At 45.2% G+C, this 27,064-nt stretch overlaps 1 protein-coding gene and 1 pseudogene across 1 annotated transcript; both read right to left on the bottom strand.

Annotated features, from left to right (window-relative positions):
* Positions 1 to 848: 848 nt before the first annotated feature.
* Positions 849 to 27,030, bottom strand: LOC149430872 (pre-mRNA-splicing factor ATP-dependent RNA helicase PRP16; the record flags this gene model as incomplete). Its single annotated transcript, XM_089665971.1, has 15 exons — positions 26,873 to 27,030; positions 22,265 to 22,372; positions 22,070 to 22,185; positions 20,732 to 20,869; positions 17,979 to 18,351; positions 17,751 to 17,891; positions 14,713 to 14,823; positions 14,517 to 14,633; positions 12,887 to 12,994; positions 11,795 to 11,907; positions 8,836 to 9,044; positions 8,602 to 8,756; positions 3,871 to 4,026; positions 1,123 to 1,257; positions 849 to 1,032 (listed from the first exon to the last, which is right to left on the bottom strand). Coding segments are annotated over exons 1-15 (2,299 nt in total), but the record flags the coding sequence as incomplete, so codon positions are not given.
* Positions 23,630 to 23,745, bottom strand: LOC149430873 (U2 spliceosomal RNA; annotated as a pseudogene).
* Positions 27,031 to 27,064: the final 34 nt, after the last annotated feature.

Below are 27,064 nucleotides of genomic sequence, written 5' to 3'. Positions count from 1 at the left end.
TGACCACTGACTGGCCAATCAGTGATCACATGATCGGGACCTCGCACTGAGGTGGGGTTTTTCCTGATTGATCTTTGTGTTCAACTACACAACAGCCCAATGAATGGGTTTTGTACACGTTTTGCCCCATTTTTCTACTACAAAGCTGATAATTCCCACAACTTTTGATTCCATTTATTTTTGATCTATGGACTTGCCATCCAATCTCTGCAGTTACCAACTCCAGTGGGATCTGCCTTCTATGTATTACAACCATCCGTGCACCCATCTCCTATCATGTGTGGGCCCAGGGGGGCGTATAGGTGTATGTAATAAAACGCGTGGAGCCGCAATTTAAATTGATACTTGAAAGTTTGAATGTACCCATTTGGGGATCCGCAGGATACATGTACTCAGATCACATACCGCACTCACCAGATATTGGGGGAAAAAACGCCTGATCATTTCAGAAATATCTGGTGAGTGCGGTATGTGATCTGAGCACTAACAGGTGTGAACACGGGATAAGTGTTTTCAACTTTATATTACTCACCAATTTCATCCTAATAATTATTTTTTTTGGAGTGGGACTATTCTATATAATATTTTTTTCATATTTTTCCATTTTATTCATTATTTTTATATATATATATTAATTTTTTTGTATTATCTTTCTTTTATTATTTATTGCATAATTTATTTGCGCTGTTTGATATTTTTTATTATTTATTATTTTTTATTATTATTATTTTTATTGGTGTTTACACTAATGAGCAGTAGCATTTATTTAGGAATTATTTCACGATTTTTTTGGCGCTGGTGATTTTTTGTATATACAAATCAGAATCCTATATCAAATAAAAATGTACAATTCCGATCCCCGTCCCTGAGAATTCTCTGCACTGCAGACCGGGACCGTTTCCTCACCTTGGTGGTCATCACCAGCTCGTGGTACACAATATAGTCCGGTGTGTATCCCATGCCAAACAGAGAGCTTGTTGGGTGCAGGTGACAGGGCATCCCCGTCCGTACATTCACATATTCGCCGATTCCCTGCAGAACAGAAAAGATAAAAATTCGGGTCACTTGGATCGTCCTTCCTCTCGCCCGTATTTCACACCTCCACCAGCCACGTTCCGTTACCTTTAGCCTGGCAGCCTGATGGAAATAGGCGGCACAGATACATTTCCGGACCACATCCCAGTCCGACCCGCAGGATGACAGAGACATGCGCTGAGACACCATGATGTCCTTCAGCTGAGCCCGAACTTCTCGTACCTGATTTCAGAAAAGGACAAAATCGATTATTTTTCCTATCTACGTCTTGAGTGACGAATTCTGCAAAGCGATTCACATCGGGCCATGCGCCAGAGGACGTCATAATGCAACGCCTCTGCTGCTTCCGGACGCACACTCTGGGCTTGGAAAATCAGAAACTAAAAATGACCAAATCTGAATATTTTGAGAGAAATTGGAAAGATCCGGAGAAAAGCGCCACAAGCAGAGTATATCACTGGATGGACATTCTTAGGGCTCTTTTTTTTTTTTTTTTGAAGCTTTATAGACATACTAAAGCCAACAACGTGGGCCGCTCTGGGCAGTACCACTGCAAGGGGCAGGTGAGTAGAACAGGTTTGTGATTTGAAACATTTTTTTTTTTTTACTTTAATCATTTAAAGCTCGGCAGATGCAATGTGTGTGTTGATTTTCTACTTGTTTTATAGGGACCCAGTAGAACCCCAGGGGCTCCATAGTATGCACACTCAACACATCCCCAGCTTATTAGAACCCTCCTTCAACCAATTCCCTGCTCCGTAGTAACCCCCAGCTTTGCTGATCTCCCCACTCAGTAGTAACCCCCAGCTCTGTTGATCCCCCGCTCGGTAGTAACCCCCAGCTCTGCAGTAACCCCCAGCTCTGTTGATCCCCCGCTCAGTACTAACTCCCAGCTCTGCTGATTCCCCGCTCAGTACTAACTCCCAGCTCTGCTGATTCCCCGCTCAGTACTAACTCCCAGCTCTGCTGATTCCCCGCTCCGTAGTAAGCCCCAGCTCTGCTGATTCCCCGCTCCGTAGTAAGCCCCAGCTCTGCTGATCCCCCGCTCAGTAGTAAGCCCCAGCTCTGCTGATCCCCCGCTCCGTAGTAAGCCCCAGCTCTGCTGATCCCCCGCTCCGTAGTAAGCCCCAGCTCTGCTGATCCCCCGCTCCGTAGTAAGCCCCAGCTCTGCTGATCCCCCGCTCCGTAGTAAGCCCCAGCTCTGCTGATCCCCCGCTCCGTAGTAAGCCCCAGCTCTGCTGATCCCCCGCTCCGTAGTAAGCCCCAGCTCTGCTGATCCCCCGCTCCGTAGTAAGCCCCAGCTCTGCTGATCCCCCGCTCCGTAGTAAGCCCCAGCTCTGCTGATCCCCCGCTCCGTAGTAAGCCCCAGCTCTGCTGATCCCCCGCTCAGTAGTAAGCCCCAGCTCTGCTGATCCCCCGCTCAGTAGTAAGCCCCAGCTCTGCTGATCCCCCGCTCAGTAGTAACCCCCAGACCTAATCCCCTGCTCAGTAGTAACCTGCAGCTCTGCTGATTCCGCGCTCAGTAGTAACTCGCAGTTCTGTTGATCCCCCACACAGTAGTAATCCCCAGCTATCCTGACCCACCGCTCAGTAGTAACCCCCAACTCTGCTGATCTCCCACTTAGTACAAACCCCCAACTCTGCTGATCTCCCACTTAGTACTAACCCCCACCTCTGCTGATCCCCCACTCAGTACTAACCCCCACCTCTGCTGATCCCCCACTCAGTACTAACCTCCACCTCTGCTGATCCCCCACTCAGTACTAACCCCCAGCTCTGCTGATCCTCCACTCAGTACTAACCCCCAGCTCTGCTGATCCCCCCACTCAGTACTTACCCCCAGCTCTGCTGATCCCCCCACTGAGTAGTAACCCCCAGCTCTGCTGATCCCCCCACTCAGTAGTAACCCCCAGCTCTGCTGATCCCCCCACTCAGTAGTAACCCCCAGCTCTGCTGATCCCCCCCACTCAGTAGTAACCCCCAGCTCTGCTGATCCCCCACTCAGTAGTAACCTCCAGCCCTGCTGATCCCCCACTCAGTAGTAACCCCCAGCTCTGCTGATCCCCCACTCAGTAGTAACCCCAAGCTTTGCTAACACTCCTCTCTCTCTCTTGTCCCCTCACCTCCCATGCTGCACATCACATGTGATACTGGTAGTTTCTCCTGGTCTGCAGCTCTGCTGATCCTTCGCCGCTCAGTCCTCTCTCTTAGGTCCCTGCTCACCTTCTGCTATAGCATTTCCATGTTGCACAACATGTGTCATCTGCTAGTTGCTCCACTCCAGTTCTGACCCCACTCACCATCCTGCTGCTCCACACCAGATGTGACGTCTGCATCAGACACTTCCAGGACATATACACATGAAAACGGAAGTGACTGCTGATGGCGGCTCTCTGGTTCACATGTTGGCTTCCCAGTGCATCTGGGATTTCTTATACCTCCAAATCAATGCGAAGCAAAAGATGAATAAAACCTCACAAAAGCTGCAGGTGCTGTAAGTGAGCTTTATCACAGACTTCTATGGAGGATTTGACGCTCCATGAAAGCAACGTAGGTATAATTTTTTAAGCAAAACAAAAACACAATGTGTGAACAGGACAGTAAGGTAACCATTTTATTTAGTGACGGGGCTTCGATCGGCATTCAGAGTGCCTTAAATAGGAATTTCTAATGCCATGTTTTAAAGCAAGTGTAAACGAGCCCTTAGAGCAGCGAATGCTCATTCCCTCTTTGTAACAAGAATAGAAAAGGAAAATTCCTTGTTTTGTGCAGAGGGTGTCCCGGGGCTAGAGAGTCCAGAAAATATGTCACTAAATACTGACGACCTGCACTCACCTTCCTCATGGCCTTAGCATGGATAAAATGCTGGTTGCACCAGCCACTGGAGTAGTTGTTGTTCTTCCATTGGAGGAATACGTTCAGGTAAGTCAAGTGGTCACTCTCAGGGACAGCAAATTTCTCTCTGACTTGATCGCTTTCTTCCTCACGTCCCTGGAAACATGGAAAAAGAGTCATGTATAAGCAATGGAAATATCCAATGTAAAATTCTACATCTATGTGCAATTAAAAGAGAAGTACGGGGTAACCTAAAAAAAAAAAAAAAATAATGTATACTCACCTAGGTGGATGCAGCAAGTTCCACTGGCCCCACTTTTCCTTTAAAGCAGTGATTCCCAACCTTCCTAATGCCGCGTCCCCTTAATACAGTTCCTCATGTTGTGGTGACCCCCAACCATAAAATTATTTACCCAGTAATTATAATTCATGAAGTGTCGTTTGACCTCCAATACTGCTGCTTTCTACACAGTGGCTGCTTTCTACACGGCGGCTGCTTTCTACACGGCGGCTGCTTTCTACACGGCGGCTGCTTTCTACACGGCGGCTGCTTTCTACACGGCGGCTGCTTTCTACACGGTGGCTGCTTTCTACACGGTAGCTGCTTTCAACACGGTAGCTGCTTTCAACACGGTAGCTGCTTTCAACACGGTAGCTGCTTTCAACACGGTAGCTGCTTTCAACACGGTAGCTGCTTTCAACACGGTAGCTGCTTTCAACACGGTAGCTGCTCTTTACACATCGGAAATATGTGTTGTCCGATGGTCTTAGGCGACCCCTGTGAAAGGGTCGGTCGACCCCCAAAGGGGTCGCGACCCACAGGTTGAGAACCGCCGCTTTAAAGGTTCCTGTATGGCAGGAGCATCAAAGCTATTTACTATGTGATACACAAGACCCAAAAGTGTTGCGTGCATCCCCGTGCTGGCAGTCCTTTAGCTGGCAATTGGGATGCAGCAGCTGTACAGAAACAACGGTGGCTCCCAATGTGACATCATTAAAGTGGTTGCACACCCTTAGATATAACCAGTAAAGTATAACGAAACAAATCCTTCTACTTAAGTTGTGCCTGTTTACCTGCAGCCTTCTCTACGTTCGTTTAAACAGCTAAGTCTTAAAGTTTGTCTGAGATTTCAGAAAAAAAAAAAAAAGGTGGAGAGCTGAAGTTACACTCTGCAGAGATCAATGGAGGAGGAGAGCTCAGAGCTTATTGGAGGGAAGAGATACACCCCCCCCCCCACACACACACACACACACACACCTCCGCACAGCACACAGAAACAGAGTTGAGACTGTCAATCTGCTGGAGGTCCTCCCCGTCACCATTTTTCTCTTGGTGTCAGGAAAACTTGTCAGAAGTGACTCATGCTGATAGCAGAAGTAGGAGGCAGCAGACAGAAATGACACTTAGTGCTCTCAATAGAGACACACTATAGAGGGATGTGCTTTGTTCCTACTTCATATCTGAGGGTTACAAGCACTTTAAGGAGGTAAAAAACCTTTTGTGCTACAGTTGTGTAAAAAGAGCAGGACGTGTCTCTGAAGGCTCGGGGTATAACATGATCCACGACAGATCCCAAGCTTTTACTATATATTGGGCCTCTCTATTGCTCAGCTCAGACATTTCCTGGCAGTTTAAAAGTCCAAAGTTAAGGGTATCCACTGGGCTTATTTATCCAAAAGCCCTTTGTTTTTAAAGTGATTAAAAAAAAACACCAAACTTTAAAAACGTGATACCTACCGGCTCTGTGTAATGATTTTGCACAGAGCAGCCCCGATCCTCCTCTCTTGGGGTTTTTTACAATGGTGTCAAAGTGCCTGCAAGTATATAGTGTGGGCCTGGCAACTCGATGGGACTTGACACCATTGTAAAATCGATGAGCTCCCACACTTAACCCCTTGAATACCCCGAGATGTTAACCCCTTCCTAGCCAGTGTCATTAGTACAGTGACAGTATTATCACTGTATTAGTGCCACTGATGATGTCAGTGTCCATTAGTCAGTTCCCACCCATTGTCAGTTAGTGCCAGATAGCCCGCCGCACAAGCAGTCCCAATATAAGTCACTAACACCGCCATTTTTAGAAATTAAAAAATACACAAAAATTCCAGTATATATACACACACCATACACTCTCCGGGCACTTTATTAGGTCCACCTTGCTAGTGCCAAGAAAATCTCCCCAACACCATGACACCCCACCTCCAGCCTGAACCATTGATACAAGGCAGGATGTGTGTGTGTGTGATTAGGTCCACCTGGTCAATGGCTCGGTAACACACACTGCTAATCAGCCAATCACATGGCAGCAACTAGATGCCTAAATGCATTGAGACGTGGTGAAGACGACTTGCTGAAGTTCAAACCGAGCATCAGAATGGGGAAGAAAGGGATTTAAGTGACTTTGAACATGGCATGGTTATTGGTGCCAGACGGGCTGGTCTGAATATTTCAAAAACTGCTGATCTACTGGGATTTTCACACACAATCATCTCTGGGGTTTACAGAGAATGGTCCTAAAAAGAGAAAATATCTAGTGAACAGCAGTTGTGTGGAGGAAAATGTCTTGTTGATATCAGAGAATGGGCAGACTGGATGCTGCAACATTCAGATGGTAGGGTCGGAATTTGGCGTAAGCAACATGAAAGCGTGGATCCATCCTGCCTTGTATCAATGATTCAGGCTGGTGGTGGTGGTGTCATGGTGTGGTGGATCCAACCTGCCTTGTATCAATGGTTCAGGCTGGTGGTGGTGTCATGGTGTGGTGGATTCATCCTGCCTTGTATCAACGGTTCAGGCTGGTGGTGGTGACATGGTGTGGTGGATCCAACCTGCCTTGTATCAATGGTTCAGGCTGGTGGTGGTGGTGTCATGGTGTGGAGATCCATCCTGCCTTGTATCAACGGTTCAGGCTGGTGGTGGGGGAGTCATGGTGTGGTGGATCCATCCTGCCTTGTATCAATGGTTCAGGCTGGTGGTGGTGGTGGTGTCATGGTGTGGTGGATCCATCCTGCCTTGTATCAATGGTTCAGGCTGGCGGTGGTGTCATGGTGTGGTGGATCCATCCTGCCTTGTATCAACGGTTCAGGCTGGTGGTGGTGTCATGGTGTGGTGGATCCATCCTGCCTTGTATCAACGGTTCAGGCTGGTGGTGGTGTCATGGTGTGGTGGATCCATCCTGCCTTGTATCAACGGTTTAGGCTGGTGGTTGGGGAGTCATGGTGTGGTGGATCCATCCTACCTTGTATCAACGGTTCAGGCTGGTGGTGGTGGTGTCATGGTGTGGTGGATCCATCCTACCTTGTATCAACTGTCCAGGCTGGTGGTGTCATGGTGTGGTGGATCCATCCTGCCTTCTATCAATGGTTCAGGCTGGTGGTGGGGGAGTCATGGTGTGGTGGATCCATCCTGCCTTCTATCAATGGTTCAGGCTGGTGGTGGTGGTGTCATGTTGTGGTGGATCCATCCTGCCTGGTATCAATGGTTCAGGTTGGTGATGGAATGGTGTGGATATATATATCCCTTTCTTCCCCATTCTGTTGCTCGGTTTGAACTTCAGCAAGTCGTCTTCACCACGTTTACATGCCTAAATGCACTGAGTTCAGGCTGGTGGTGTAATGGTGTGGATATACATATATATCCACACCATTACACCACCAGCCTGAACCGTTGATACAAGGCAGGATGGATCCATGCTGTCATGTTGTTTACCTAAAATTCTGATCCTACCATCTGAATGTCGCAGCAACCAGTCTGCCCATTCTCCTCTGACCTCAACAAGACATTTTCCTCCACACAACTGCCGCTCACTGGATATTTTCTCTTTTTCGGACCATTCTCTGTAAACTCTAGAGATGGTTGTGCATGAAAATCCCAGCAGATCAGCAGTTTTTGAAATACTCAGACCAGCCCGTCTAACACCAACAACTAAGTCACATTCAAAGTCACTTAAATCCCCTTTCTTCCCCGTTCTGATGCTCAGTTTGAACTTCAGCAAGTCGTCTTCACCACGTCTAGATGCCTAAATGCACTGAGTTGCTGCCATGTGATTGGCCGATTAGCAATTTGTGTTACCAAGCAATTGAACAGGTGGACCTAATAAAGTGGCCGGTGAGTGTAGTTTGTAGACTAACTTTCACACAACCAATATTCACTTATTGGGATTTTTATTTTAACCAAAGACATGTAGAATACATTTTGGCCAACATTTATGAAGATTTTTTTTTTCTTCTTAATTTTTTACTTGGTTGTTTTATAGCAGAAAGTAAAAAAAAAATTTTTTTTCTCTTCATAATTTGGTCTTTGTTCATACAATAAAAAAAAAAACTAGTATAGTGACTGTACGGATCAGTATCAGAACTATACTAGTGTCCCCAATAGTAGTGTCCCCAAAAGCACTGTTTGGTTTTTACCAAAGGCATGTAGCAGAAAACGTTTTGTCCTAAATTTATGAAGAAATGTGATTTCATTGGAAATTATTTATAATAGAAAGTAGAAAAAAATTTTTTCCCAAAAACTTTTCAGTCATTTTTTCATTATATATAAATATAAAATCTCTATTTTTGCAAAACCAATTATATAAAATTTCATTGGCGTACAGTGTTGCACGACCGCACAATTGCTAGTTAAAGTAGCAACGTGCTGAATAGCAAATAAATGGCCTGGTCATGAAGGGGGTAAAACCTTCCAGATCTCAAGTGGTTAAAAACAAATCATGCGTCACATAATAATACCTTAGGCCGGTAAAATATAGCTGGCACAGACAACATGGACACCACAATAAGGATTTCAGCGCTGCAGCGCATATCGCAGGATACGATCAACATCTTGGATAGAGCCGGATCCAGTGGGAACTCAACCATGAGACGTCCGGTGGAAGTGAGCGAGCCTAGAGTAAAAAACAAAGATGAATACTCAGAACGTAGGGGTTGTTTGCAGGTGGAAGAGAGCGCGACGAGACATATTACCAGTGTTGTCCAGCGCCCCCAGAATCCACAGCTGGTACATGGAGTTGAGCATATTGTCCTCTGGCGGTGGGTCCATAAAGTGGAAGAGGAGAAGATCCTGGACTCCCAGGGACTTCAGCAGCAGGACCACATTGGACAGGTTGGTGCGCTGGATTTCAGGAACTGTAGTGCACAGCAACTCATTCTTGTACGCGCTCTGTGTGTACAGCCTGTCAGAGAGGGGGAGAGAGTGAGAATTCAGTAGCTGCATCCAGAGGTCTGGGCTGTCGCTGCAAAAGAACACCCAATGATTGGCTACCTCCAGAATCTATGGACTTGCCCAAACGGGACAACCTCATAACAAAGGCATGCACTGTAGCTTTATCCCCTTCACGCCGGAGCCTTCCGGCCCTTTAAGAGTTTCAGAGGCGGGGTTTAGGGTCATGTGACCGCCGTGACGGCATGATCGGGAAAGGTCCCGATCAAAAGAAAAGATCGGGACCTTTCCGTGAGTACCGGACATGTGTGCTGGGAGCGTGCAGGGCGCACGTTCTCGGCACATATGTCTTTTTTTAATAGAACGCAAATGTGCGGCCGCTCGGCGTCTAGGCCCAGACGCCGGGAGGCCGCACATTTGCGTTCGGCTGGCGTGAAGAGGTTAAGCCCGGGTTCCTACTTGTGCGGTGCAGCATATCGCATGCCTGTGCAAATGACATGCGATTTGTGCGGCGCGATCGGAGTCGTACATTTTGTATGGCTCTATTCGCACAGCACCCGCACCAAAAACACGCAGGACCCCTTTTTTTAGTCCACACTAGAATCGGACCGCATGGGTATTCACACCCATGTGATCCGATTCTGCACATCGCACCACGTTTGATTCTGCACATCGCACCACGTTTTGTGGACCGATTTTGTGGTGGTGTTAACTTACCATACACACCCGCAGCGGTTCGCATGAATGGGGGTGCGATTGTGATGCGGTGCGGAATTCGCACTGAAACCGCTACGAATTCCGAGTCACATCAGTGTGAACCCGGGCTAAAAGGGTTTGAGAATCTGCCCCATTTTGGATAAATAAGGAGAGGCACTAGGAAATCCGTAAAAGAACACACAGGGGCCACAAACTCCTAGCGCATTACCCAAGATTTATTACGGGAAATCAGGAAAAGCCAAATTCATACTCACACACAACAGAAGTAATATGCACGACAGATTACGGATCATTGACGTATCCCGATACATAACCTCTGAGGAAGGGGATATGTCCCCAAAACACGCCAGCTTGCCGACACGAACAACAGCTGACAACCCACCATGTTGGTCGATCATCAGTAAATCGGTCTCATGCATATTGTTTGCGGTTAGATTTCACCTACAATAAACGTGTTTGACTGGAAAATACTACACTATGGGCATTCTTCTTTTTGGCTCTATATGAGCTAAATACCAGCTTAGAGCCCATTCCTGGAGGACGGTACCTGTGTGGCAGAGTACCAGGGAGGAAGGAGATCTCTTGGACCAGACCAGGCTGCTTACCACCTTTAAGGGGGACCTCCGGCTAATTATCATATACATTGCCTATTATGATTTGCCATCTGGTGAGTGTGCAATTCAAACAATCCTTTTGACACATCACCTGAGTGAATGTCCAGGAACACGGATCACCATCTAGAGCAGTGGTTCTCAACCTGTGGGTCGCGACCCCTTTGGGGGTCGAACGACCCTTTCACAGGGGTCCCCTAAGACCATCAGAAAACACATATTTCCGATGTGTAAAGAGCAGCTACTGTGCTGAAAGCAGCTACTGTGCTGAAAGCAGCTACTGTGCTGAAAGCAGCTACTGTGCTGAAAGCAGCTACTGTGTTGAAAGCAGCTACTGTGTTGAAAGCAGCTACTCTGTTGAAAGCAGCTACTCTGTTGAAAGCAGCTACTCTGTTGAAAGCAGCTACTCTGTTGAAAGCAGCTACTCTGTTGAAAGCAGCTACTCTGTTGAAAGCAGCAACTCTGTTGAAAGCAGCAACTCTGTTGAAAGCAGCTACTCTGTTGAAAGCAGCAGTATTGAAGGTAAAATTACACTTCATGAATTATAATTACTGGGTAAATAATTTTATGGTTGGGGGTCACAACATGAGGAACTGTATTAAAGGGTCACGACATTAGGAAGGTTGAGAACCACTGATCTAGAGACTATTTTGATCACATCAGTCACTTATATCTCTTGAATGGTTAGGTGCTCTCTAAATAGGAGAGCGGTGTGATATATATCTTCCTTATTACATGCACAGCACTTTCATATATGATATTTATATATTGCACTTTATATGGGCACTTTATTTATGCATAGCCATTATATTTTTCTGTCGTTTTTATTATATTTATTTAGCGCTGCACCCCCATGTTTGTGTCTTAAGAGGTATTTGAAGGTTGCCTTTGGTGCATCAGCTGCTAGTTGTTTTTGGCGCTCGCTTATCCATTTTATTTTTTGTCTCATGCATATTACGTCTGTTATTTGAGAGTATAAAATTGGCTTTTTTTTATTCCTCTCCATAAATCTTGGGTCATGCGCTAGGCGGTTTGCGCACCCCGTGTGTGCTTTCAATTTGCGGTTGGATTCTCCTGTCTGAGGAGGGCTACACCGCTAAGTCACTATCCCAGACGAAACATTAACCCTGCCGCATATTCCAGTCTGGTGACTTTTCTTTTGAGCGCTAGAGAAATTGTTTGTGAACTATGAAATCAGTATCGGAGGTCTGCAGAAGATAAAGCCAGCATGAAAGAGGGTGGGAAGGGAGGTTGCATGTAAAATATCAAGTTATGCCGCTGTCACTAGCTGACGTGTTGAGAAGCTGTCCGTTTGCTGCATACCTGCTCTGGAAAAAAAAAAAATGTGACTAATCTGCAAAGGGCATCAGTTTGATAAATAAAGCCCAGACCAAGATACTGAGACCTAATCCCTGAGCCTTCACCATCCACTTACCTGAAGCACTGCCCTGGGCCCGTCCTACCAGCTCTACCTGCACGCTGGTTAGCATTGGCCTGGCTGATGGGATAGATTTGTAAAGCATCCATACCAATTCGTGGGTTAAATACCTGTGTGAGAAATAGAAGAGTTTAAAAGGAAATGAAGTCCTTCTACTGAAGTATAGATCAGCGCTCATTTACATAAACATTTAACAGGATTTTGTATAAATAAAATGTATGTTTTTGCAAAAACCGTTTTGTCATCACTGTAGAAAACGGAAAAGTGCCTTGAAAATAATTCTGTCGTGGTTTTAAAGATTATTATTATACAGGATTTATATATTATTATTATTATTATACAGGATTTATATATTATTATTATTATTATACAGGATTTATATATTATTATTATACAGGATTTATATATTATTATTATAATAATACAGGATTTATATATTATTATTATACAGGATTTATATATTATTATTATACAGGATTTATATATTATTATTATACAGGATTTATATATTATTATTATACAGGATTTATATGGCGCCAACAGTTTGCTCAGCACTTTACAATATATAACGGGAGACAATACAGCAACAATACAGTTCAATACAAGAGGGATAGGAGGGCCTGATCCTGGGAGCTTACAATCTAAGACGGAGGGGCTAGTGGTACAAAAGGTAGTAACTGTGGGGGAAGGACTGGTAGGAAGAATAGAACATTCCATTATTAGCTGAGGGCAGGATAGGCTTCCCTGAAGAGATAAAAGTGAGCAGAGTAGGCGACAGTCTGATAAATTGGGGTAGAGAGGTCCGGAGGATGGGGGAGGCTCTGGAGAAGTCCTGGAGACGAGAATGGGAGAAGGAGACAAGGGAGCTAGAGAGCAGGAGGGTGTGGGAGGAGCGGAGAGTACGGTTTGGGTGATATTTGGAGACATAATTGTTGATGTAATTTGGTTATAAAGAGTTATAAATAAGATATCAGGGACACGACGAGCAGATTGGGAAGGGCGGCAGGTCTAAAGGATGGTGTTTTTTGTAATATAGTAACCATAAGTGCACTTTAAAATCTATTAATCAAAAGCAGATTTTTTTTTTACCTTTAACTTGCAGTATCCGGAGTCTATAACAAACATTATACCATCCACAGTCAGTGAGGTTTCTGCAATGTTAGTGGCCACAATGCATTTCCTAACGCCATCTGGAGCCTGCAAAGAAAGAGGGCAAAGCTTGCATTACAGCCTGCAGAGATCCACATACAAAGCCTCACACATCTACTGCTGCGAAATTGGAAACAAAGGAAAAAAAAACAAAAAGAAAAACAATGCAGGAGTTAAAGTGGCTCTAAGTGCAAAATTTTTTTTACCTAAATGCATTTTCTGCATCACTAGAGGGGTCACCGGCAGGAGGAAGGAGGTCCTGATTCCTCTATAGATCTTTATATCACTAGAGGGGTCACCGGCAGGAGGAAGGAGGTCCTGATTCCTCTATAGATCTTTATATCACTAGAGGGGTCACCGTCATGAGGAAGGAGGTCCCGATACCTCTATATAGATCTTTATATCACTAGAGGGGTCACCGGCAGGAGGAAGGAGGTCCCGATTCCTCTATATAGATCTTTATATCACTAAAGGGGTCACCGGCAGGAGGAAGGAGGTCCTGATTCCTCTTCATAGATCTTTATATCACTAGAGGGGACACCGGCAGGAGGAAGGAGGTCCTGATTCCTCTATATAGATCTTTATATCACTAGAGGAGTCACCAGGAGGAGGAAGGAGGTCCTGATTCCTCTATATAGATCTTTATATCACTAGAGGGGTCACCAGCAGGAGGAAGGAGGTCCTGATTTCTCTATACAGATCTTTATATCACTAGAGGGGTCACCGGCAGGAGGAAGGAGGTTCTGATAGCAGAGCCATACAAAGCAGTGTACTTACAGTGTAAAGCACACACAGCCCACATAGTAAAACACACCCAGCACACAGTAAACCCTTTGATCGCCCCTCACATTGACCCTTTCCTGCCGAGTGCCAGTACAGCATCAGTGCTTTTTATTAGCACTGATCACTGTATTGGTGTCACTGGAGATGTCAGTGACACCAAGTCAGATCCCGTCCCCCCCAAGTGTCAGAATGCCCGCTGCAGTTCCGCTATAAGTCACTGATCGCCACCATTACTAGTAAAAAAAAAAAAAATTCCAGTATATACAACGCCATTTGTAAACGCTATAACTTTCAAGTAAACCAATTAATTTACATGTATTGGGATTTTTCTCAAGAATACATTTTGGCCTAAATTTATGCCGAAATGTGATTTTTTTTTTACCGGAAGTGTTTAATAGCAAAAATTAAAAAATATTGTTTGTTTGTTTTTTTTAAATGGTCGGTATTTTTTTGTTTATAATACAAAATATAAACGCAGAGGTGATCAAATACCACCGAAAGAAAGGGGGAGGACGCAAAGTTAATTTGGGTGCAGCATTGCATGACCGTGCAATTGTCAGCGCCGTATCGCAAAAAATGGCCTGGTCAGGAAGGGGAGGGGGGCAAATCACCTGGAGGGCAAGTGGTTAACCCATTTTTCATTAAATCATTTGTTACTGCCCACAAACAGACCAGCCAATTGTCAGAGAAGACCTCTGGTTTGGGTATTTTACTGGAAACTTTGGTGAACCCAATATGAAATATCTATCTACGGTGAATTGTTTGGCAGATACCAGCAATGGCCTACCTTCTGGAAGATTTTGGCTTGGAGATCAGAGGGAAGCTGGGAGTAGATTGGCAATACGGCCAGAGCAGGGGCGCTCTCCAGCTCTTCCAGTCTCTCAATAATCTGATCTGAGGTCACCTGGAAGACATGGAGAGTAGATTAGCTTCACATTATTCTGGAATGAGTCTCCAGTCACTGAGCAATGGACGGGGCTTACCTCAATGTCCTCCTGACCAGGCATGAAGATCAATATGTCTCCCGGAGCTCCAGAAAGATGGATCTGCAGGGCCTGTTTTACAGCAGCCTCCACGTAATCCTCCTGTGGTGTCTGTAGAGTTTCAGTGGCAGAAAAGAGCGAGTTAATGTCTTGCCTACCAGGCCAACCATGACATCTCTCACATACATGGAAAGATCAGTAGCTTTCGCTAGAAAATTACCGAGAACCCCCAAACATTTTATATATTTGTAAGCAGAGGCCCTAGAGAATAAAGTGGTGGGTGTTGCAAGTTTATGTCACACGGTATTTGCGCAGTGGTTTTTCAACTGTACATTTTTTGGGGCAAAAAAAATACACTTTAATGAATTTTGGTGAAGAAAAACAACATAATACCCAATTTTTCGGTAAAATATAAAAAGATTATGTTACAAGGAGTAAATACTGTAGTTACTCAACGTGTCACATTTTAAAATGGCATACACCCGTGGAACAGCTCCAAACCATTGTACCTAAAGATCTCCATAGACGATGATTTCAAAGCCTTTACAGGTTACCACTTTAGGGTTACACAGGAGTTCTGGTGCTAAAATGATTGTTCTCTCTCTGATGTTCGTAATGATACCTCATGTGTGATTCCATTGCCGTTTACATAGGAGTGAGGGACATACAGATGCGTAGGACTCCTCACATGACCCAACGCCCACTTGGGACACACAGGGGTTTATTTACTAAAGCTGGAGAGTGCAAAATCAGGCTCACTTCTGCACACAAACCAATCAGCTTCTAACCTCAGTTTGTTAAATTAAATTAAAGTGGTTTTAAAGGCTCAAGGTTTTTTACTTTCATGCATTCTATGCATGAAGGTAAAAAACCCCCTGTGTGCAGTGACCCCCCCCCCCCCCCCCCAATCCTTACCCGAGTCCCCTCCATTACCAGCGATGTTCGCAATAGCCTTGGCTGTATGGGGACTCTCCCTCCTCATTAGCAGAGACAGCAGTGGGAGCCCATTGGCTCCCACAGCTGTCAATCACATCTAGTGAGCCAATGAAGAGAGCTGGGGTGGCGGGTCCACGCAGAGGCTTTGTGTTTCTTATGGACGCATAGGGCAGCAACAAGTGTGTAGCAGTACCCCCAGGGCAAGCAGCTTTCCCTGGGGGAGCTGCTAGATGGGGGAGGAGCCACAGCACCGGCGGCGGACATACATACATACATATATATATATATATATATATATATATATATATATATATACACACACACACATATATATATATAGCAGCACGGTGGCTAAATGGGGCAGCACGGTGGCTAAATGGGGCAGCACAGTGGCTAAATGGGGCAGCACAGTGGCTAAATGGGGCAGCACAGTGGCTAAATGGGGCAGCACAGTGGCTAAATGGGGCAGCACAGTGGCTAAATGGGGCAGCACAGTGGCTAAATGGGGCAGCACAGTGGCTAAATGGGGCAGCACAGTGGCTAAATGGTTAGCACTTCCACCTGGCAGTACTTGGGTCGTTGGTTCGAATCCCAGCCACGGCACCTCCTGCCTGGAGTTTGCATGTTCTCCCTGTGCCTGCGTGGGTTTCCTCCGGGTACTCCGGTTCCCTCCCACACTCCAAAGACATGCTGGTAGGTGAATTGGATCCTGTCTAAATTGTCCCTAGTATGTGTATGTATGAATGTGAATTAGGGACCTTAGACTGTACGTCCCTTGAGGGTTAGGGACTGATGTGAATGTACAATATATATGTAAAGCGTGCGTAAATTGATGGAGCTATATAAGTACCTGAAATAAATATATACACATACGATACTAAAGTTTTTGTTTTACGTTTTGGCAATAAAACCTGGAAACGGATTGGTTTCTATGCAGAACTGAGCCTGATTCTGCACTCTCCAGCTTTAGCAAATCTATCTATCCATTCAGTCGTATCCGACCCTTGGTGATTGCATGGACCGTCACTTGTAAGCGACTTTTTCCATGAATTCTCTTAGCAATTATTTTACAGGGTAGGTTGCCAGGTCTTTCCCCAACCCCCACCATGCAGGAGATCCCACATGGCCAGGGATTTTAGCAAATAGACCCCATAATTTCTGCTAAAAGGAGAAGAAGCGGAAACCTGCTTGGAAGAGGAGACAAGAAATCTGATTGGCTAGAGCTCACTGGAGCCCTTGTCACATGCACGCAAAGAAAAACCAGGACTGAAAGAAAAAAAAAAAAACTCAATCAGATTGACACACGAGAACGTTAGTATGAGAGAAGTGGAGGTTAATTATAAATGTTTGACACGATGGCACATTACACCGAGTATTGAGCACAGGATGAGTGGGGAGAATTCAAAAATGTGTTGGAGAGGATGTGGAGAGATGGGCACGGTGTTTCACATATGGTGCCAATGTCCGAAAATTCACGCTTTTTGGAAAACAATAGTTAAATTGATAGAAATAATAACTGGAAATGACATAGGGTTAGACCCAACGATGTGTCTTCTACATAACGTTGAGATAACAGTAAATAAATATAAAGAATCAGGCGTATGGTATTATTTAAATGCTGCAAAAAAGGGTTGATACCCAAGTTCTGGCAGAAAACAGAGGTGCCGAAGGAGGAAGACTGGATCAATAGAGTAAATCAGATCAGTAGAATGGAAAAATCTTACTATGTGCAGGAAGATAGGCTGGGAACATACTATTCGAGATGGGAAAAATGGGAAAAATCAGAAGTGAAAGAGAAATATAGAAAATCTTAAATTAGGAAGTTATTTAAAGTGATTGGGCCTCGTGAGACTGGTGAACTTGCAGAGGGGTGGGAGGGAGAGGGGGGAGGGGATTGGGGGGGGGGAGGGGAGGGAAAGAAAAGAGTTATTAGAAGGGGTAAAATAGAAATGTTAAGACTACTTAAATGTATTGTGTTTCTTTTTATGAATTTTTTTGTAATAACATGAAAAACCAATAAATATTTAAATTTAAAAAAAAAAAAAGGGAAAAAAAAAAAAAGGGAAAAAAAAAAAAAAGGGAAAAAAAAAAAAAAAGCTCACCTTGCTGAACAGGATATCCACAGGAAACGTCCGCCCAGGAATATGGAAAATGGGGACATTACCAAAAAAATTGGCAAATTTATCAGCGTCCATTGTGGCTGAGGTGACGATCAATTTCAGATCTGACCGCCGGGTGACAACCTGAAGACAGAAGGTTTACTGTTTATCTGGTTTACGGTTAACGTGTAACAGAAATAAATGCTGATTGCTCCCAAGCTGTGATCTTACCTCCCTCAGAAGGCCGAACAGTACATCCGTGTTCAGCGAGCGCTCATGGGCCTCATCCATGATAACTGCACTGTAGTGGTCCAAGTCAGCTTCACGCAGAGATTCTCTCAGTAAGATGCCATCAGTCATGTATTTAATGAGGGTCTTCTCCGATGTACAATCCTCAAACCGAATAGCATAGCCAACCTCCTCCCCCAGACTTACTTGCATCTCTTCGCTTACTCTCTTGGCCACAGACATGGCAGCCACTCTACGGGGCTGCGTGCATGCTATCATGCCATAATCTGTGTAGCCGTCCTCATGCAAGTACTGGGTCAGTTGTGTTGTCTTGCCACTGCCAGTTTCTCCGACTACAATGACTATACTGTTTTCTCTAAAGAAAAGAAAAAAAAACAAAATAAATAAAATATATATATATAGTACATCACACACTGAAAGATACCCCGTCACTCTCTACCCAAAGGGGATATATAGCGATTGTTCGTATATTTTAAATAGTAAATACTGGATGTTGATATTTTCTGATCTCTTTTCAATCCAGCAGGTGAATATCTGCTGATTTCCACATTTTACAGTTCCTCATCTTGTGTTACAAAAAGCCTGCAGCTGTTTACAGAGCTCAACAGCTCAAGATGAAAGTTACACACATGTTAAATGAGTCAGATAAATGACTCCTTTGTATGAGATTTCAATCGGGCAGCAGTGCCTGAAAGAAGACTACTACTACTGCTGCTGCGCTCTCTCCTTAGGAAACGTATAGTGCTCTAGGAATCCGGTGTCATTTACATAAATGTGTAAAAAATGAATTCAAAGAATGAAATTATTATAACTTCTCTTTGGCTACAGGAGTTGCACCAACTTCAGGGAGGGTCAGTCATCTGCTGGCTCTGTGGGGCTGAGGGCAGGTTCACACCATATGCAGTCCAGTGCGTTCTTAGCCCTTTCACGGCGGCGCCTCCTGGCCCTTTAAGAGTTTGAGAAGCCGGGAGGTGTGGCAGAATTTAGGGTCATGTGACCGCTGTGAAGCGCCGTCACATGATCTCCTCTTTCGATCGGGACCTTTCTGTGAGTACCGGACACGTGTGCTGGGAGCGCGCTCTCGGCACATATGTCCTTTTTTAATAGTACACAAATGTGCAGCAGCTCAGCGTCTAGGCCCAGACGCTGGGAGGCCGCACATTTGCGTTCGGCCGGCGTGAAGAGGTTAATGTGCATCAAAAACACATGCACAGTGTTTTCCATGTATTCCAATAGCTCTAGTTCACCCCAGTGCAGTGCCTTCTGGCGCAGTCAACAAAAGTAGAACATGCTGCATTTTTTTTTTTTTTTGCATAGAACTGCACTGGAATGTGGCAAAATGCATCAAAAAAGCACTGGAATGTGTTTTTGCCTGCAAATTCTGCTGGTTGCTAGGAACCGGCGTCCACCAGCTTCCTAACAACTAGGGACTCATCCCTACTCTCAGCTGCAGGGATGAGTCATCGGTTGTTAAGGAGCCAGCACCCGCCAGCTTCCCGACGACGGTGAGTCATCTTTGCTGTCAGTAAGGATTGACAACAGGGATGAGTTACTGGTTGCTAGGATGCCGGCGGGTGTGGCTACTAACAACCAAATCCCAGGAAAATTTGGTAAAAAATTCATTTTAAAAACACCCCGCAACACATCAAGAACGCACATGCAGAAATGCATTCAGAACACATCTTGACTGCGTTTCTGTGGTGTGAACCAGACCTGAAGTAAAGGTATTCTTCAGGGGTAGACAAAGTCACTGCCCAGGGGCCAGCATGCAGTGCTTGGAGTTCAGGAAATTGAGGGATTCAAACGATGAAGTGCTTTTATCCAAGTGCAAAGCTCATTGGCTATGAAGGTTTCTAGTAAATAACACATGCTGTACATGAATGCCATACATATTAACAATAACATATAAAGCCATTTATAACTCTGCCCCAAATTACATCACCAATCTTGTCTCTAAATATCACCCAAACCGTACTCTCCGCTCCTCGCAAGACCTCCTACTCTCTAGCTCCCTTGTCTCCTCCTCCTATGCTTGTCTCCAGGACTTCTCCAGAGATTCCCCCATCCTCTGGAACTCTCTACCCCAATTTATCAGACTATCGTCTACTCTGCTCACTTTTAGGCGATCTCTGAAAACCTCTCTCTTCAGGGAAGCCTATCCTGTCCTCAGTTAATAATGGAATCTTCTACTCTTCCAACCAGTCCATCCCCCACAGTTAGTGCCTTTTGTACCAGTAGCCCCTCCCTCCTAGATTGTAAGCTCCAAGGATCAGGCCCTCCTATCCCTCTTGTATTGAACTGTATTGTTGCTGTATTGTCTCCTGTGATATTGTAAAGCGCTGAGCAAACCGTTGGCGCTATATAAATCCTGTATAATAATAAAAAATGAAAATTTTCCCCCTTTGTCTCTTTAAACACGCTGCAAATACAGAAAAAATATTTGCTGATCCAGCTAGAAATGCAGCGAGCTTCCAATTTTCCATAGTGAGGTGACAACGATGCAGTTACTGCACTAAAACCCCAACCACTGTTGACAGTCCTGTTGAGGTTCTCACCTGCTGGACAACAGAACCCCCCCTCCATGTTATGTAAATGAGAGAGATGGTAGTCTGTCGTCCAGCAGGGGAGAACTTAGGCAGAGAAGAGATGAACAGTATTGTTATTTTTTCCCACTTTGCCCCGAAAGACCCCATAACAGCACCCTACATCACAAACACCCAGAGACAGCTCAGTACCTGATTACGGTCAGCAGTTCCTGACGAACAGCAAAGATGGGCAGAAACTGTCGCTGCTCCCTCAGAGTCTTCTTCTTGGAAAATTCACTGCTTGCCTCACTGCGCTCTTTCATGTGATCTGCAAACTTCTGCTCCGCCCTGGATAGGAAAAGCAACATCATTGATAAATGACCCAGAGATTCCCATCTCCCAGAAACAATAACATTATACATACAAATCATTTTAAAGCTTTTTTTTTTTATTAAAATAATCATATTTATCTAATCTGTGCAATGGTTTTTCAGAGAGCAGCCCTGATCCTCTTCTTTGCTCCTGGCTCCTCCTCTTCAGTGAGTGCCCCCATTGAAAGCCATTTTCTATGGGGGCACGATCCTGAGCCATGCTGCCTGTGTCTATAGACGCAGACAGCGCAGCTTGGCCATGCCCCCAGCTCCCTTATCACAGAATTTGATTGACAGCAGCAGGAGTCAATGACTCTCACAGGTATCAATATGTCCTGTGGGGAAGGAGAGCGCAGAGTGAGAAGAGGAGTGAGAGGGCACAGTACTGGATCGAGATCAGGCTCAGAAAAGTATAAGGGGGTCAGAGGAGGATCCTGTGGCACAGGTTTCTTACCTTAATGCATACAATGCATTACAGTAAAAAAACCTAACCACTTTAAGCCTGCATTTTCCCCTGAGCAGAGCATATTCCTGGTGTTTCCTATTGAAGTCTATGGGGCCAAAAATGTCTAAATACGCAGAAAAAAAAACTTAAAAAAAAAAAAAATTACTTTTTAGAGTGTCAGGAATAGAATGACTGAGCATAAAAGTGTGAGCAGGGACAATTAGAGTGGGATTCTGCATGTTGACTATAGTCAGGCATAGGGAATCAAGCTGAAACAATCACGTGTGAATGGGGGAATAAAGTAGGCCTGGTTTTTCTAAGTATGCCAAATATTCCTGCGCATAGGTGTGGAGCAACATAGTCCGCTCTCCTAAAAAGCAGCGTAAAAAGACAAAGAAAAGAGCGCACCAGCCTAGTGCAGGGGTAGGCAACCTGCGGCTCTCTAGCTGTTGTGGAACTACATGTCCCATGAGGCATTGCAACATTACAAAACTGACATTTACAGCTATGACTTGCAGAGGCACGATGGAACTTGTAGTCCTGCAACAGTTGGAGAGCCGCAGGTAGCCTACCCCTGGCCTAGTGCATTATCCTGATAAAAGTTATACCCACAAACAGTGTATAAAAGCTTGCATATCAAGTGATGCCACAGCGCTGCTTGAGTGTAATGTTTCTGGCCGCCCAACTGTCTGTCTGTCCCCTATCAACAAAAAGTGAAAAAGAAAGACATACCTGTAATCTACAGAGCCATCTTCAGCCACCGGCTTGTCATTCTCCTCCTCCTGCTTTTTCACTCCCATAATGTCTCCGAGTTTGGTCCCAGCTAATTCCCAGTGTTTGTGTTGAGCCTAGGCAGAAAACAGTGTTACAGGACACAGCTCACACCAACCTGTAAGTGGTACCATAATGCAGGATTTAACCTGTTACCTTTTTCCTTTCCTTCTGCTCGCGATGCTTGCGCACCAGCTGGCTGCCTTTGCGAGAGATGATTGCCATGTCGGAAGTTGGGTCCCGCACTGGAATTACTGGCTCAGGCTAGAATTCAGGAAGAAAAGAAAGTATGAATGGAAATGAACTAGAGGCAACCGGTTTCTCCTGTGTTGGGAGTGGGGCAGTGTTAGGCTACAATTCAGAGAAGACACAGAAATTAACCTCTTGGCGCCTCCCGGCCCTTTAAGAGCTTCAGAAGCCGGGAGGCGGGCGGGGTTTTAGGGTCATGCGACCGCCGTGATTTGCCGTCACGTGATCGGAAAAGGTCCCGATCACAAGGGGAGATCAGGACCTTTCCCGTGAGTCACGGACATATGTGCTGGGAGTGAGCAGATCGTGTGCTCTCAGCACATATGTATCTTCTAATGGCACGCAGATATGCGGCAACTAAAATATATACCTGACTTAGATACATATATCCGAAATTTCACCCACCAAAAGAATCTATTTTTTTTTTTTTTTTTTTTTTTTTTTAAGTCCGCAAACGTGCAAACTACAACGAAAAAACCCGTAAGTGATCACAAAAAAAGTGCAAGTGCGAACACCACACGAAAAAGTGCACTTAGGGGTGTGTTTGTCCTACCCCCAAAAGGGTTGGACCGTTCGCCTGATCCCCCGGGGCACGAAGCTCCTGACAGGGACAAGGTTCCCATTTGGTCCTCCTGGCCAAAAGGCCTGGTGGACCACCGTTCCTTATGCCCAGCCGAAGCCGGACATCCAGTACTAGGCGAGGGGGTTCTCCCGAAGAGAAAACCCCCTAGGGATCAGGGGAGGAAGGAACCGTATGGCCACACATCCTCCCCCTAGACTTCAGGTAAGGCCCGAGGACCCACACCCTCCATCCGTGAAAAACACACACATAAGAACAGAAAAAGTGACAAAACGTGGGAGTGGTAAATAAATAAAAAATAAAAAAGTGGTACCGTGCCTAATAGTGCACAGACCAGGCCCTGAGGCCTGTAGCAAAAATTGCCCCGGACTTAGCCAAAAGACCTGGTCCTTAGGGCGCTGTGCAAAAAGAAGTGAAAAACAGTGGCCATGTGTCATCTTCACACCGTGGGGTCCCACACCCAAGTGTTACTAGTGACACCCCTGAGAGCGTCTTCCCCAGGGGGCACTGAGTTTGCGGACTTTTTTGCGTCCCCAGCCCCAGGCCAGACCAAGGTAGATCCGTTCAAATCAGGAGGTACTGGGTCTTTCCAGTCTTCCCAGAGGAATTACTCCCAAGGCCCCAGAACGAATCATGGCGCTCCCTGGTTTCTGTCCCTCCGGTACTAGCCTTCCGGACCCCCATCATACCAGTGAGGGTACTATACAACAACCATCCCCGCAAAGCTAGAATGGTCGGGAGCACCCCCACTGGACACTGATAAGAACAGATACTACACTTGATCTTAGCCAAAAGGCCGAGAAGCAAAAGAATCTATTTATGTACACATGGTTCACTAAACATTACAACCAGGCCTCTGACTTTAAAGTGGAAGTAAACTCATTTTTGTGATTTTTACCTACAGGTAAGTGAGTGAAGAAGCTGGTAAAAAATGTCACATTTACCAGTACCATTCTTTCCTGAATGAACACAAGGAGTACCGTTCACTCACTGTTTTAATTCATTATACAAGCATAGTAAACTGTGGGTTTTTGTGGGTGGGAGGGGGGCCTGTCAGGTTGCTTGCATAGGGCCCCGTGGTTTTTTTTTTTTCTTCTTTTTCTCATTAACATAATTTATCTAGATACCACTCCCCATCCCTCCCTCTTCCCCCCCTCCCATTCCCACCCCTCATCTCATTTCTTTTATTTCCAAAATCCATTTCTAAGGGTGTTACATCCTCATATTTCACTTTTTCTCTATACTCTTCCCATTTTTTCCACTTTATATAATATATCTCCATCTTATCTATATGCATTTAATACAGTTTTTCCGTCCCACAGATCTGATTCACTCTATTCATCCAATCCTCCTCTGTTGGCACCTCCTTGTTTTTCCCAAAACCTAGGTATCAAGCTCTTCGCTGCAGTCAAAAAGTGCCAGATCCCCAGATCCTTATATAATCTCACTGGAAACTCTGTGATATGGAAAAGACATAGTTCAGGGTCTATTCTGATATTATTTTCGGTAATTTTCCTTACTAAATGGACTATTTTTGGCCAAAACGCTTGTATTCTTGGACACTCCCACCATATATGATATAGCGTGCCTACCTCTCCAACACAGTGGTGAAATCTCCCCAGTTTGTGCTCTACTTTTGGTGTAATGTGCCATCTTACCAAACATTTATAATTTACTTCTACTTCCCGCATACTAATATTTTCGTGAATTAGTCTAAACATTTTCGTCTGCTCCTCCTCATCTATTTCCCTTCCCATATCCCTTTTACCATTTCTCTATATATACCAATTTTGTGCCAGTGTCTAACTCTGTAAATATCTTATATATTTTTGCAATTCCGTGTTTCCCATCCCCCCGTGCTTCTAATAATCTTTCCATTGGGTTCCACTCTTTTCTGGTTCTCATCGGTTTTGGGGGGCCCCGTGGTTTCTAACAGCAGCCCTGCCTGTAGGTAAAATGAATATCTCCTTCAAAAATATATGCATTTATTTATTTTTTCTTAAAGGTGCTCTTTAATCCTCTTCACTTACTGCATGGTCAAAGGCCTACCCCAGAAAAGGAGAAGAAGCGCCTCTAAGTGCAGCATAACACTTTAATGATGACCAAAAGTAGGAACACTCACATTTCAGAGGTTAAAATTAGGCATGTAATTCAAGTAGTGTGGTGCAACATCGGACAGGAATGGGCTGTCATCTGTATCACGGAGTCCGCGTCACGCTGGAGCAGCGTGGTGGCTGGAAGGAGACAGCTGTGGAGCCGGCCGGCGTGCAGGTACTCAGAGCCGGGTGGAACGCAAGCTGGAGCGCAGCGTCGGCGTGATGACGTCAGTGGACCAAGGTGCAATGTGACGCGTTTCAGAGCATGCGCTGGCCTGGAAAGGCGGAAGTGCGCTCCTTTATCAAGCAGGGGCTTGATAAAGGAGTACATGCACGCCGGCCGGCTCTACAGCTGTCTCCTTCCAGCCACCACGCTGCTCCAGCGTGACCCGGACTCAGTGATACAGATGACAGCCCATTCCTGTCCAATGTTACACCACACTACATTAATTACATGTCTAATTTTAAACTCTGAAATGTGAGTGTTCCTACTTTTGATATTCAATAACCCCTTCCAGTCCGGACACTTTCCCCCCCTTCCAGTCCGGACACTTTCACCCCCTTCCAGTCCGGACACTTTCCCCCCCTTCCAGTCCGGACACTTTCCCCCCCTTCCAGTCCGGACACTTTCCCCCCCTTCCAGTCCGGACACTTTCCCCTCCTTCCAGTCCGGACACTTTCCCCCCCTTCCAGTCCGGACACTTTTACCCCCTTCCTGTCCAGGGCAATTTTCAGCTTTCAGCGCTATCACACTTTGAATGACAATTGCGCGGTCATGCAACACTGTACCCAAATGAATTTTTTACCATTTTTTTGAGACAGATAAAGCTTTATTTTGGTGGTATTTATTCACCGCTGGGATTTTTATTTTTTTTGCTATGTAAATGAAAAAGTCCAAAAATTTTGAAAAACTGTTTTTTTTAATAAAATTTGCAAATAAATAATATTTCATCATAAATCTTTGCCAAAATGTATTACGTTCTCTTTTTAGTAAAAAAAAAAATCCAAATTAGTTTATAACCAAAAATTATAATTTTTAAACATTTTTTTTTACATTTTTATATTATTTTTTATTTATTTTTTTACATACTGTCACCCTAGCAGTACAGTGTCACCATGGTGACACTGTACTACTTGTGGGGGGTGATGAAGATTTTTTTTTTTTTATTTTTACACTGATTGCTTTTACACCCATAAAGGATGTAAAAGCAATCATTTCGCTTTCTCTCTTGAAGTACTCTCTTGAAGTACCGAGTGAGCTGTGATTGGTCACAGCTTGTCACATGGTACAAGGCTGTTGTGAATAGATTTCACACGTAGTAAGCAATGATGTCACAAGTGACATCTTGCTTACTACTTTGCATGTGATCACTGATTGGCCAATCAGTGATCACATGATCGGGACCTCGTACAGAGGTCCTGTCCGACGATCGGTGTTTCACTGTGTCCGGAGGACACAGCGGGCACCGGATTGCGGTGCTGCGCGCTCCGAGGGAGCGAGCACAAGCAGGGTGCGGGGAGGCCGTTTATAAACGGCCACCCGACCCTGCACTGCCACCGTCTGGCCGTTTATATGCAACGGCCGGTCTGGAAGTGGTTAAAGTATTATGCTGCACTTAGAGGTGCTCCTTCTCATTCTCTCATTAACACAGAGTCTGCTACAGTACTTCTGGGAGCTTGCCCTTAGTGCCATACGGACCCCCCAATTAAAGTCACCCTAACCATCGTCACCCACTACCAGACTGTTCCAGAACTTGGTGCTAGTAGCTGCGCTGATTACTATTTCTTCATCTTCAAAGGCCTACCCCAGCCTGTGATTGGATAGCGACACATTCATACCTGCTTCGTAAAGACAATTCTGCCATCAAGAAAAGGTGGCACCAAATTATGGACCAGCAGATGCACTTTGGCGGCATTGTCCTCTTCAAAGTCCTCATCCACTTCCAACCTCTGAACCACCCCACTCGTCAGCATGCGGTTTGTTTCCCACCGCTCGTTGTCCTGCAGGAATATAATAAAGATATGTTACTA

This window comes from Staurois parvus, unplaced genomic scaffold (assembly GCF_062004578.1).
Source record: "Staurois parvus isolate SC_StPar_1 unplaced genomic scaffold, SC_StPar_1.0 ptg002444l, whole genome shotgun sequence".
Lineage (NCBI taxonomy): Eukaryota > Metazoa > Chordata > Amphibia > Anura > Ranidae > Staurois > Staurois parvus.
The sequence above is the reverse complement of the archived record's forward strand: the minus strand, read 5'-3'. Positions and strand labels throughout refer to the sequence as shown.